Consider the following 12662-nt stretch of genomic DNA (forward strand, 5'->3'; position numbering starts at 1 on the left):
ATTGTAAAGTGTTCCCATGTATTAAAATATAAAATTGGAATTTGGACTAAACAAGTAACATAAGTTGTCAAGTGTTAGGGAAAGTTACTTTTAAAAGTAATGTGTTACAATATTGCCTAGAAAAGATAAATATATTACTTAGTTACTTTTTATGAAAAGTAATGCGTTACGTTACTTTTGCATTACTTTTTCCTCACCTGGCTGAGACTTGATCTCTTCCAGGCCTTGCAGGTGTTTTTTTTTTTTTTTTTTTACTGAGAATTTATTTTTTGCAAGTGTTTAACGCAATAATACATTCAACAACATAGCCTATATAACATACACCTTCATTTTCTTTTAAAAACAAATTTACATTATTATTATGTATATTCTGAGCACTTAGAATATTTCCTGACCCCAAGAGCTATGAATGCCATACAAAAGATTGCTTAGCCGATAACCGCAATATTGTAGTACTGACAAATCAACCGCAGAGGAATGCAAAGAAAACGCAGCAACCGCGATATTCACGTGTTTTCTTTTTTCATAAGGCTATACCCTTCTTGTTTTGAACTTCGTGCAAGTGTGTTGAATGTTAAATGAGTTAATAATGATAAACAGACTGTTTATCATGGTGATTTGTACAGAGGCTTCGTGGATTTTGACCTTAAGCTTAAACAGACAGTGAATGAGAGAGATCGACTGAGCGTGTGCGATTACCTGCGTCTGTCTTTGAGGTCAAGTCATATATTCGTGAAAAGGTTGCCGTGTCCAAGGAAAGCGAAATATTTGTCGTATCATCCTTTTAATGTTTAAGGGTATTTACCATGAATGGCGTCAGCGGCAGCGCTGGTCAATGTATTGAATCAATGCCATTGGTCTATATTAAGTGAAGCATCAGCTTCAGCATTACCAAAGTCCTTTTAGGCAAGTCATGCCACTCGGCTGCCATCTTGGCAACGCCTCCGGGCAGCTATTTCGGACTAACAAGACCAGGCTCCTATCTAAATGAATGGGCAGAGAGTCAGAACTGCAGTTTCACTGGTCACCGGGACATAAAAACTGCATGTATAGAAACAGCAGTAAATTATGATAAAAATCGCTGAAAAAGTTTGATGACTTTGCCCCAAAATAAGGTTTAAAAGGCCTTTTTCCCCACAGGTTATACTTTTACTACGCATGCGCAAGGGTTCTCTCCCTCGGTCGTGCGCGCGCTACACAGTTTGAAGCACAGTAACTGTTATGTGCGAGCTCTTGCTCGCTCGCTCTAGATTCCGGGAGATTTGAACTAACTTGCGGGCATCAGGGAGCCGCTATCAATCTGCGGGAGACTTCTGATGTCTGATATTACACAAGTAACACATACACTGCATATCAAATCTGCCGCCTTTTCAAACAGTAACGTATTTTGCGCTGTCGCAAACCTCAACTGTGCGCATGCGTCAGTGGAACCAGACGATAGGCTTAAATGTTTCCCGGCTTGACTGTTAAAAGCAGACGATTGGCTTTCCAGCGGGAGGGCGGGACATGTGCATACAACCGCCATCTTTGGCGTTACGGGTTTTCCCTATATAGTTGTATTAAGGATTGATGAAGTGGCATGTCTCTATATAAATAGTCTCTGGCGTTACCCATGCGACGCATTGCTGGTCAGCTGAGCCTTGAAAAGTGGAGCTCAAAGTTAAAAATAATTAACACCTTGTTTCATTACATCTATCTTTTAATGACTCAGCGTTTTTGAACGTGTTCGTTGAATGAACGGTTTAATGACTCACTCAAAGACAGTCCATTGCCGTAACAATGTAACTGCGCGGTGAGTGACAGCCTTTCAATGCTCAGACATTGGTTACATTTTTGTGCATGCTGACCACATCGTAACACTTATTTATATAGCAACAAATAAATATAAAAAAAATCCAAATAAATAAATGGCGCTAATACAGCATATTATCGCGGGTATTGAGCCACTCTTAATTACCGCAAGGGAAATTCCTTCACCGCGCCAGCCCTATTACCTACTGTACAACAGTTTTTATTGAAAGCTGAAAGTAATGTTTTTAAGTAATCCGTGCTTTTTTACTTTTTGTCTGTTCTCGCAACTACGTTATGGAGAAGAGAGTGAATTGTAATTCAGTAGTGTATAAAAACTGAAAAGTAATGTGCTTTTTTTTATAGATATAACTTAAAGGGATAGTTTACCCAAAAATTCTGTCAGTAATTACTCACCCTCATGTCGTTCCAAACCCGTAAGACTTTCGAATAACACGAATTAAGATATTTTAGATGAAATCTGAGAGCTGTCTCACTCCTTCATAGGCTACTAGGTAATTGCATCTGCCAGCCCAGAAAAGTTAGTAAAGACAAAACTATCCCTTTAAAATAATGCATTACTGTACTCATTAAATAAAAAAGTAATCTGATTACATAAGGCACATTACTTGTAATGCGTTACCCCTGACACTGTAAGTAGTTACTTATGCAAGTTCAAATCTAAACCTGTGTTCCTCAAAATATTTGTATGACATCACCTGGCAGAGGTGGAGCCAGCAGCTGATTGGACAAGAGCTGCAGGTGCTCAAGTGTGATGTCTCGTACAGCGGGAATGTGGAAGAGACGTGTGAACGTGTGAGGGCTCTTGGGAGCAAAGATGTTGAGCAATGCCATGCGGCAGTACAGACGCGCGAGAGCACTTTCACAACGCAGCAGCTCCCTGAAACACACAAGCACAGAGTACTGAACAGTAAGCTTTAGCGTTGCCTTTAAAAGGTGAACTCTTTTAGTAAAACTCCGACATTTTTTAATCTACAATAGGAAAACTGTCTTGAAAAAATGCATTACCGATGAATTTGGATGTTGCTGCTGTCCAGAGACACCAAGCCATTTGCTGCAGCCCTGCGGGACCCTGCTGGCGGCCTCTCTAGCATCTCAATTGGGTACCAGTACCGGACTAACACACCCTCGCTACGGAGATATGTCTCCACCTGGACCAGTTCATTGGCCTGAAAACACACAAACGAAAACATTTCAGCGAAGTTTGAGATTTGTTGCATTTTGAAACAAGTGCATTTAGAATGAATATCAAAATCCTGTCAAAGCCTGTCAAAAATGGGCTATTTTAATTTTACGAACAAAATAATGCAATGCGGGACAAATATTTACATTTATATGTTTAAAATGTGAAGTATTTCACATTATTATCCCTCAATCATGAGAGTATTATGCTGCTTTATGCTGATTTCATTAGGGAATTATTTTTTTCTTGGATCCGGATGATTCTCCTTACGTCATAAAATTTATCAAAGTCAAAATGGGCAAAGTAATAAATATAAATAAAATATGTAAAAAATTAAGTAGAATACATCAAGGTGCATAGAGTCAATTGTCATGAACATGCAACAATTATTTAAATAAGGCTTAATTTTCTTTATGCAAAAAAAAAAAAAAAAAAAAAATTCCACATGAAATGTGGCTTTTTTTGTGCTTTTTTGCTGATTTTGATCCCTTTAAACAGTGATTTCAAACTGAAATTTGACTAACGTGGATACTCACAGAGTCTACATCGAGCACGACACCATGCAAGCCAAAAGTCTTCAACATGCCCCGGATGGCAAACTTTGGTAAGGCTGTTCCACCTGTGCTGCTACAGGTGTTGTTTCCCTCTGGGCAGCGGATGCCCACTGTTAAACCTGTGGGGAAAATGGTTACATGTTTAACCTGTTATTGTAATAATAAAATAGTACTCATCGGTGCAGTCTCATAAATGCAATTCTGACTGGTGCAATTATAAAATTCAGTATATATGCATGTGTATATAGAACCAATGTGTGATCTCCACAATAGACCAAACAAAAGTAAGTGCATGGATCCTAGGACAAATATTCATGTTAACGTGCGCTTTCACACAGACCTTTGCGGACTTTGTCAATGGTGAACTTATTAGCTTCATCTTTGATGTCCTCGATGGTTGGAAGGTAGAGGTCACGAGGAATACCTCCATTCTCTTCATACAGGAACTCAACAGTCTGACGTGCAATGTCCACCATTCCTGCCAGGAATAACCGCATTATTTATACTAAACTCATGGAGAAAAACTGGTGAAAAAGAAGTGCACATAATTGTATTGAATATGCAATTGCAGTGTACTTTAAATTTTAAAAGCATAAATAAATATCTAGTTCAGTCATAAAGAGGGCGCAGGCTGATAGGTCCTTTACATGCACCTCCAAGCAATCACATCATCACCGCATGGCACAAGCTGATTGGTCTCTGTTGATCCTGCAGCCAATGAGATTGCTTGCTCAAGGTTGCAAGCAATCTCATTGGCTGCTACAGTGATTAAACTTCTGAGGTGACGAGTTTTTTGCACACAAAAATAAGACTTTATTCAACAACTTATTCAACTTTATTCTCTTCCGTGTCAGTCTCTGACGCTGTTGTCATTTTTATTTTATTTTATAATTTTTTTGCACACAAAAAGTATTCACGTCGCTTCATAACATTAAGGCTGAACCACTGTAGGCACATGGACTATTTTAACGATGCCTTTACTACCTTTCTGGGCCTTGAAAGTGGTAATAATGTTGCAGTCTATAGGGGGGTCAAAAAGCTCTCAGATTTCAACAAAAATATCTTAATTTGTATTTCGAAGATGAAGGAAGTTATTAAAGGTTTGAAATGACATGAGGGTGAGTAATTAATTACAGGATTTTCATTTTTGGGTAAACTAACCCTTTAAACTATAAAACATCTTCATTCAATTGCAATTAATATGCTATTAGTGTCCAAAAACATAAAATTTCTGTAATAAGTACTATTTTTAAAAAGTATGCTAAAGTTACTTCTTTTTCACGAGGAAATGTCTACCCAGCTGGAGGCTGAGAGGGACTCATTGTAAATAGCCATTGTAAATAAATAAAAGAGACATTCACCGAGCTGAAGTGCTCCTTTGATCTGATCCAGACCAGACTTCCTCTCTGCTTCATTCCTGAAACGACGCCGAATGGTTGGAAAAACTTTGGTTTCCCACGCTTTCACTAGCAAGGCGTAGTGATCCTCCTTTACAAAGAGACGGCGAGAGAAAAACATACAAGATTTCTTTGAAAAGGCACTTTGCTTACACTATATTAGGGGTGTAACTTTCAAATTGCTTTAGAGAAAATGAAGGGCCTAGTTATGAGCTCTCCATACCCTAGGAATGTCTTCATCATCTTCATCATCACTCTCATCATCAGCAATTAGTGGCGGGTGGGCGTTTGGCCCTGAGACGACCAGATTCTCATAGCTCAGTTCTACCTTGTAGTGACAAGAGGCATCACTATTGTATTCTGTAAATAAAATCAGACCACAAGAACCAAAGTTTAACCCACATGAAGCTGATATTCGTTACTGATTCAGTCAGATAGCAAGTTTTACTTAGAAGAGGGAGAGACAACATTCAAAAGCAATCTAACCTCATGTACAGTACATACAACTTTTCGAGCTGAAAGTATTAATATTAGTTAATGTTTAAGTCGACACTCACGTTGCTGTGCTGTGACGACCGCAGCAATGCGACACGGAGGACCATGAGAACCAGAATCAGACGCCACACTAGTGCCGGCATCATTGTCGCTGTCAGAGGCCATGGCAAAAGGCAGAGCCTCAAAGTTGGCACTGATCTCCTCTGAGAGGTCCATGCAAAGGTCAGCAGCGTTTCGGTGAGCCTGTCCCTCTGCGTACGCAAACAACCGGCAGCCAAAGTTTGCGTGGATCTTTGTATTCTGAAATTACACAATGAGGAATCATCATTAAAAAATGAAATTATTTATAAAACAGGGCTAAAGGACAAATAAGGAAACCAGTTTAGAATAAAAAGACATTTATAACTAACAACTACATAAGCAAGATAAGTCTCCTCAAAGAAGTTTTCGGATGCTTAAACCATACGTAAATATGTATTTCACTGAATATAACAAAACCAAGGAAAATAATTATGATTCATGACAATTATAATCACTTTTAGCTTAACGAATGTTTATGAATGTTTGTAACGAATGTTTATGTTATGCTGTCGTCCCCTCCTTGAACTATCACCTTATCGTGGTGGAGGGGTTTGAGTACCCGAATGATCCTAGGAGCAATGTTGTCCGGGGGCTATATGCCCCTGGTAGGGTCTCCCAAGGCAAACGGGTCCCAGGTGACGGGTCAGACTAAGAGAGGTTCAGAACCCCATTATGAAAAAAAATCAAGGACCGAAACGTCATCCGGCATGGCGCAGCTGGGGCCCCACCCTGGAGCCAGGCCCGGGGTTGGGGCTTGCATGCGAACGGCTGGTGGCCGGGCCTCCCCCCATGGGGCCCGGCTGGGCTCAGCCCGAACAAGTGACGTGGGGCCGCCCTCCCGTGGGCTCACCACCTAAAGGAGGGATCGTAAGGCCCCGGTGCATAGTGGATCGGGCGGCAGTCGAAGGCGAGGGCCCTGACCTCTGGACATGGAAACTGGCTTTAGGGATGTGGATAGTAGGGCTGGGCGATATATCGATATAAAAAATATATCGATATATTTTTAAATTTGATATGGAAATAGACCATATCGTATATATCGATATAGTTCAAATATGCGCTGTGATCCTTGCTCCAAGCAAGCTGCTGACCCTGAGCTCTCTGCACTGCTCCCCGCGCGTGAAAGCCATCGACAACCCGAAACGGTGTTTCCGCTACATTCATTCTGCCGTGGTGGTCCGCCACACCAAAAATCATCCCGCCACGGCTGCAGCTTCTCAGTGAAGTCCGATATTGTGCACACTATTGTGTTATTGTTAAGCCCCACTAAAGGCATAAAAAATATTGTAAAGCACCATAAAGTTTTCGTGCACTATATTCCAAGACTTCTAAAGTCATTTGATTGCATAATGTGAGGTAAAAATGAATATTTAAGTCGTTAAGTTAAAGTTAATGGAAACTCATCTCTCCTCAGTTATTCTCCATTCAGCATTCAAACAGCGCGTCGCGTTCGTAACACGACGACACTCTCTTCAAGATAAATGTTCCCACTATTAAACTTTATTTGTAGATAAAGGTCTATAGTTTGCATAAAATGACTATCTTGCTGGAGTTTACAGCGCTTTCTAAATCATATTCGGTAACGCTTCCTTTTACAGTACTTACGTGTACTTACAGTGTACTTACCTAGAAAGTACTGGCTAATATAAGGTAAGTACGTGGGTTAGGGGTAGGTTTAGGGGTAGGTTCAGGGTTAGTGCCTAGTTATTACCCAGTAACAACAACGTATTGAGTTTAAGGCGCTGTTGTTTGTTTATAAGGGATTGCATGGACTAGGTCCTTCATACATCTCGGATCTCCTTTCAACTCATCATAATGCTGTTAGAAATCTCAGGTCATCCAGTAGTCTACAGTTGACTGTTCCGAGGACTCGTTTAAAATTAAAAGGAGATCGGGCCTTTTCAGTGGCCGCCCCACAGCTTTGGAACAATCTGCCATTACACATAAAGTCTGCACCTACATACACTGATTTTAAATCATTGCTTAAAACTCATTTATTTATTGCTGCTTACGGTCATAAGCGGCTGTAGTGGTATTGCATTGTTTTGTGCTTTGTGTATTGTTTATTTGTTGTTCTATGTCTTATGGATACCTGTTTATACATTGTACAGCACTTTGGCCAACAGCTGTTGTTTTTAAATGTGCTTTATAAATAAACATGACTGACTGACTGAGTAATTGTAATTACTATAATAAGTACATAGTATGTACATGGGTAACAGGACTGTAAAAGGAAGCGTTACCTCATATTCCTTTCTCCGGGGTGTCTGTTAGATTTAGCACTGGAGTAGAGAGCACTATTAATAGTTCTTCATGCGCACTGTAACTGAAATTTAAAACTGTTAAAAGAAAAGGCTCAATAAACTGTTGATTAGATATAATACACTAAGCATCAAATATCTCTTCGCTTTGTGCTTAAACTTTTAAATGTGACGCGCTGCACGCTGTGACTTCACGTTGCTTCAAGTGCATCATTTTGCGCACGGGATACGCATAATCGCTTTGCCGCTCTAAATTGGAGGCTTTCATATTATAATACTTAGGCAAGGTTTAAACACCTGGGGCAAGGGGGCGTGGCCCATGGGAATATCACTGCCACCACAGCTGGAAAAAATCCTAGAGGAAACACTGCGAAAAAGCTCCAGCCCCGAAACAAAGCTCACTGCAAACTTCATTTTCCCGCAGCCACCTTATGGAGCTTTGATTTTTAAAAAAAGCTACTCCTGTTGTTATACAGTATTTACGTTTACATTTTATTGTTATTTGAACAGCTGAGCATTTAATTATGAACCAGGTGAAGAAACCTGTTTCTTATTTATTCATTTGATTTTGCACCTGTTCATTGAAATAGCCAGTTTCAATAAAACTAGGCTACTTGTAACGTCATATTTGGCTTTGACTGAACATTTGCTCTCACTTTGCGGAAAAAATATCGAGATATATATCGTATATCGATATTCAGCCTAAATATATCGGGATATGACTTTTGGTCAGTGGCGGTTCTAGCCCATTTCAACTGGGGGGGCCAAGCTGGGGCCAGTTGTACTGTTAGAGGGGCCAGTTACATTTAGACCTTATTGTTGTCATATCATTTTCTGCACTGCTGCAGGCATTAACAGGCAAAATACCGTAATCATTCAACAATGTATTTGCATTTCCATTATATTTTTACATTTGCATTACATATTCCGTATTAGTCACAGTAACTGTAATAGACATGATGTCCTTCTTTCTCTTCATTTTGAGAACTATAGAGCAAAAGCAATGGGGACCAAGAAGCTTATTAATTCATTTACTGAAAATAACTGACTTGATATGTCTAACCGTTTACAGGGTTCCTGCACACTTTTTAAAGTCAAATGTAAGGCTTTTTAAGACCTAAAGAAATCAAAATTAATACCGTACATTAGGGGTGTGCAATATTGACAAAAATATATTTCAATATTTTCAACATTTTGTTAATAATTAGATAATATTTTACTGATTGTGTTTTTGTGCTGGTGCCATGGCTGGTTTAGGTCTGTTGTTGACAGCTGACTCACGAAGATATTAATATTTTTCATATTCTATGCAGTGGTCAGTTCACAGCAGTGACAGAAATACATTTTTTTAATTAAGGGGCAATATTTGCCACCTTAAATTGATTTCCAGGGGCATTTTCACCTATATATGGACATTTTTTCTAAACTTATTTAGAGTTATGCATCACCTTTTATGTCAAATACTAACATTCAAATTATACAGTAATTATACTTATTTATACAATAATACTTAATTATGCAATAATTATACAGTACCACTGTTACCAGTCAAATTAATTAATTCAATCAAAATCCATCTTTGCAGTGCAGAGGTGACACAGAAGTGGCATTAATATATATTTACACTCCATTTACAATTGCATAAATAAAGCTATGAGATTTTTTTTAAATCAATATTTAAATATGAAATTATTTCTAATTTTAACGTTTTAATTAAAGGATACTTTAAATATGAAACTAAAACCGCCAGTAGGCGGCGGCAAGTCCCTGTAAGAGGGATTCATTCATTCAAACGATTTGTTCAAACAGCTGATTCATTCGGGAAAGAACAAGTGATTCGTTCAAAACGCGGATTTCAGTCAATAAATCATCGCTGTGTTGCATTGAGACTCTGCTACGGTTTCATTATGAAATTCTAGTCGGCGAAATAAAGGGAAAACAAACAATATTGACAATATTGTGTCTGAAAAGTAACTCCCAATGTTAACTTATTGTTAATTTAACTGTTGTATAACATAAATATTACAGTTGCAATTGTGCACGGGAAAACGGCACTCTTGCTGATGTGATATTCTAATATAAGAACATAATATGATATAAATATAAGACAAAAACTAATTTGGGGACATAGCCTATATGACCTGCACACAGCAGTGAAAGGACGATAGACAAATGCTATGTCAGCTCACAGTGCCTCGTAGGCTACATAGTTAAAACAATGATTACAATATCAATACACATCGCACACCCCATACGCACATAAAGAATGAACTTACAACTGAACTGACATTTACCAGCTTTCTCCTTCTCTCCTCTCTCGCGTGCAGGAGACAGGCGTTATTCTGCCGCGATTCCCGCGAATGTGATGCGAATTGTCACGTGAAAATGCAAATCCACAAAGATAGAAAAATAAAAAATAATACGCATACAACGATAGCAAAAAACAGTTTTGTAAAAATTATTTCAAACTCCACATTTAGGGGGGCCACAAGGGGGGCCAAGCTTTTTGTCACAGGGGCACGGGCCCCCCTGGCCCCCCCTCTAGAACCGCCACTGCTTTTGGTCCATATCGCCCAGCCCTAGTGGATAGTCACCTCGCTGGCGGGGAAGGAGCCTAAGCTTGTGCGGGAGTTTGAGAGGTAACGACTAGAGAAAGTCGGGCTCACCTCCACGCACAGCTTGGGCTCTGGAACCACACTCCTTGAGAGAGGCTGGACTCTCTACCACTCTGGATTTGCCCATGGTTTGCTTATAGCCCCCCAGCTCAGCCGCCATGTGTTGGAGTTCACCCCGTTAAACGAGAGGGTCGCTTCCTTGCGCCTTCGGGTCGGGGATAGGTCTCTCACTGTCGTGTGTGCCTACGGGCCGAACAGCAGTCCAGAGTACCCGACCCTCTTGGAGTCTCTGGGAGGGGTGCTGGAAAGTGCTCCGTGGTCGGCGACAGGAGGGGCGTGATTGGGAGGAACGCCCCCCGATCTGAACCCGAGTGGTGTTCTGTTATTGGCCACAACGAACACAATGTTCAAGCATAAGGGTGTCCATCAGTGCACGTGGCACCAGGACACCCTAGACCGGAGATCGGTGATCGACTTTGTGGTCGTTTCATCTGACCTCCGGCTGTATGTCTTGGACACGCGGGTGAAGAGAGGGGCGGAGCTGTCAACTGATCACCACCTGGTGGTGAGTTGGATCCGATGGCGGGGGAGGAAGCTGGACAGACTCGGCAGGCCCAAACGTGCTGTGAGGGTCTGTTGGGAACGTTTGGCCGAGTCCCTTGTCAGAGATCTTCAACTCCCACCTCTGGCGGAGCTCACTGCATGAAAAGTGGGATTTTCATCAGTAAGCGTCACTTTAGATTGTCGTGGAAGTTCAGGTTTACGACAGTACACGGCAATTTACAGGCAACACTGAAAACTGCCGTGAATTGTCGGAAATTGACGTGGGCCTTGCTTGGCAGTTGTCCCCCCATGACCCCCCTCCTCCTAATTCTAGGGGAGGCTTTAACATGTAAATGAAAAAGCTGTGAGCTATACAAATGCAAATGAGGGTAGCAAGGGGAGTTTTACACCAGGTGACATTTTTCTAAAATGTACGGTATTAACTTCATTCTAAGAAAATCTCTGGTGTAAATAGATCAGGCTCAGTATAGCCTAATTATAGACACTTAAATTTTAGCTTGAAATTGATATATTTAATGAAAGTATTAGGGCTGTAATCGACCAAATAATATCTTGGTCGACTGGTAGACTAAAAATGAATTTAGGAAAAAACAAAACGTTAAGTGAATTAGCTGCGCACCTTGTTGTCCGCCTAAATGAATTATAAATAAACACACGAGTCTGACGGCTCGGACAGCGTTGCATCACGTGCACCTGCGCAATATCATAGCCTATGATTTCCGAAAATAGTACTGTTGTCAACTAGTGATATCATCACAAGAACTGTTGAGGAATATGGAACATAATAGACAATTTTTTTGTCATATGTGTATTATAATAACTGACAGATATTATCAGTGCAAGCCGCTCTGTGCAGCTGAACACAGGAGCTCAGCTTCGCGGCTGAGACACGAATAGACTATTAACTTTTTTTAAATGCTGCCACACTGCCGATTTCTTTGTTGACATGGTAGAAGAGGACTGGCTATGAATTAAACGCTCTACAATTAAATAAATAATAATCAGCAAACCTTCTAGTAGCCTACTTTCTTCAGTTTGTCTCGGGCTAATCCAAAAGAAGGGAAAACAAGAGGGTGTTCTGAAGACAGACTGTTACCTGTGAAACAGGGGTGCTCTGAAAACACCCCCATTTCAATTAGTCCTTTCCACCTGATGACATGGACGCAGCTGAAACTGTTTAATGCTATCAGTGGACTGTCTCGTCAGCTTAACATACTCAGTTTGCTGACGATGTAAATGAGCAGTTTACTTTAGTAAATTGTAGGTTGCTTTGGAATCGAAAAACTCAGTGGAAGAAAGACTCTAGGAAGAGAAGACGGGTGCACAATCCTAAGATTGCGGTAAGACTGCTATCTAAACTAAGATTTTTTAAGTAGCACAAGCTAAAAGTAGGCTTGCAAAAGAACAAGTGTAAGTTGCTTTATAAAAGTGTATTTTTTGGTCTTGTAATTTACAGGAAACAGTAACGTTACGCCGTCTTCACAATTCTGAGAAAAATTGTAGGCGCTACGAACCGGAGCAATGGTAAGATTAAAAATACTTTAATTCTCCTGTATAAGGAAATAGATCCTTTAATAGATATGTTACCGATCTTAACCGTACATTTTGTTTTCTCAGACTAACCTCACCTCATAACGAGGCCGTGACCTCATTTGCTCGGAGCTATGTCTGCAAGTCCAGATACATGCTGATAATGACGACAT

The 12662-nt window shown here is 40.3% G+C and overlaps 1 protein-coding gene across 9 annotated transcripts in view; it reads right to left on the minus strand.

Annotated features, from left to right (window-relative positions):
* Positions 1-12662, minus strand: part of LOC130082297 (probable E3 ubiquitin-protein ligase HECTD4) — a 134783-nt gene that overhangs the window by 36654 nt on the left and 85467 nt on the right. For all 9 annotated transcript variants that reach the window (XM_056247147.1, XM_056247152.1, XM_056247150.1 and 6 more), the window contains exons 50-56: positions 5501-5738; positions 5167-5303; positions 4908-5034; positions 3887-4024; positions 3529-3665; positions 2818-2978; positions 2508-2689 (exon numbers count right to left, since the gene is read on the minus strand). In XM_056247147.1, coding sequence (XP_056103122.1) covers positions 2508-2689; positions 2818-2978; positions 3529-3665; positions 3887-4024; positions 4908-5034; positions 5167-5303; positions 5501-5738 — 1120 coding nt within the window. The remainder of the gene's footprint in view (positions 1-2507; positions 2690-2817; positions 2979-3528; positions 3666-3886; positions 4025-4907; positions 5035-5166; positions 5304-5500; positions 5739-12662) is intronic.

This window comes from Rhinichthys klamathensis, unplaced genomic scaffold (assembly GCF_029890125.1).
Source record: "Rhinichthys klamathensis goyatoka isolate OS25496 unplaced genomic scaffold, OSU_Roscu_1.1 h1tg000042l_1, whole genome shotgun sequence".
In the NCBI taxonomy this organism is placed as follows: Eukaryota; Metazoa; Chordata; class Actinopteri; order Cypriniformes; family Leuciscidae; genus Rhinichthys; species Rhinichthys klamathensis.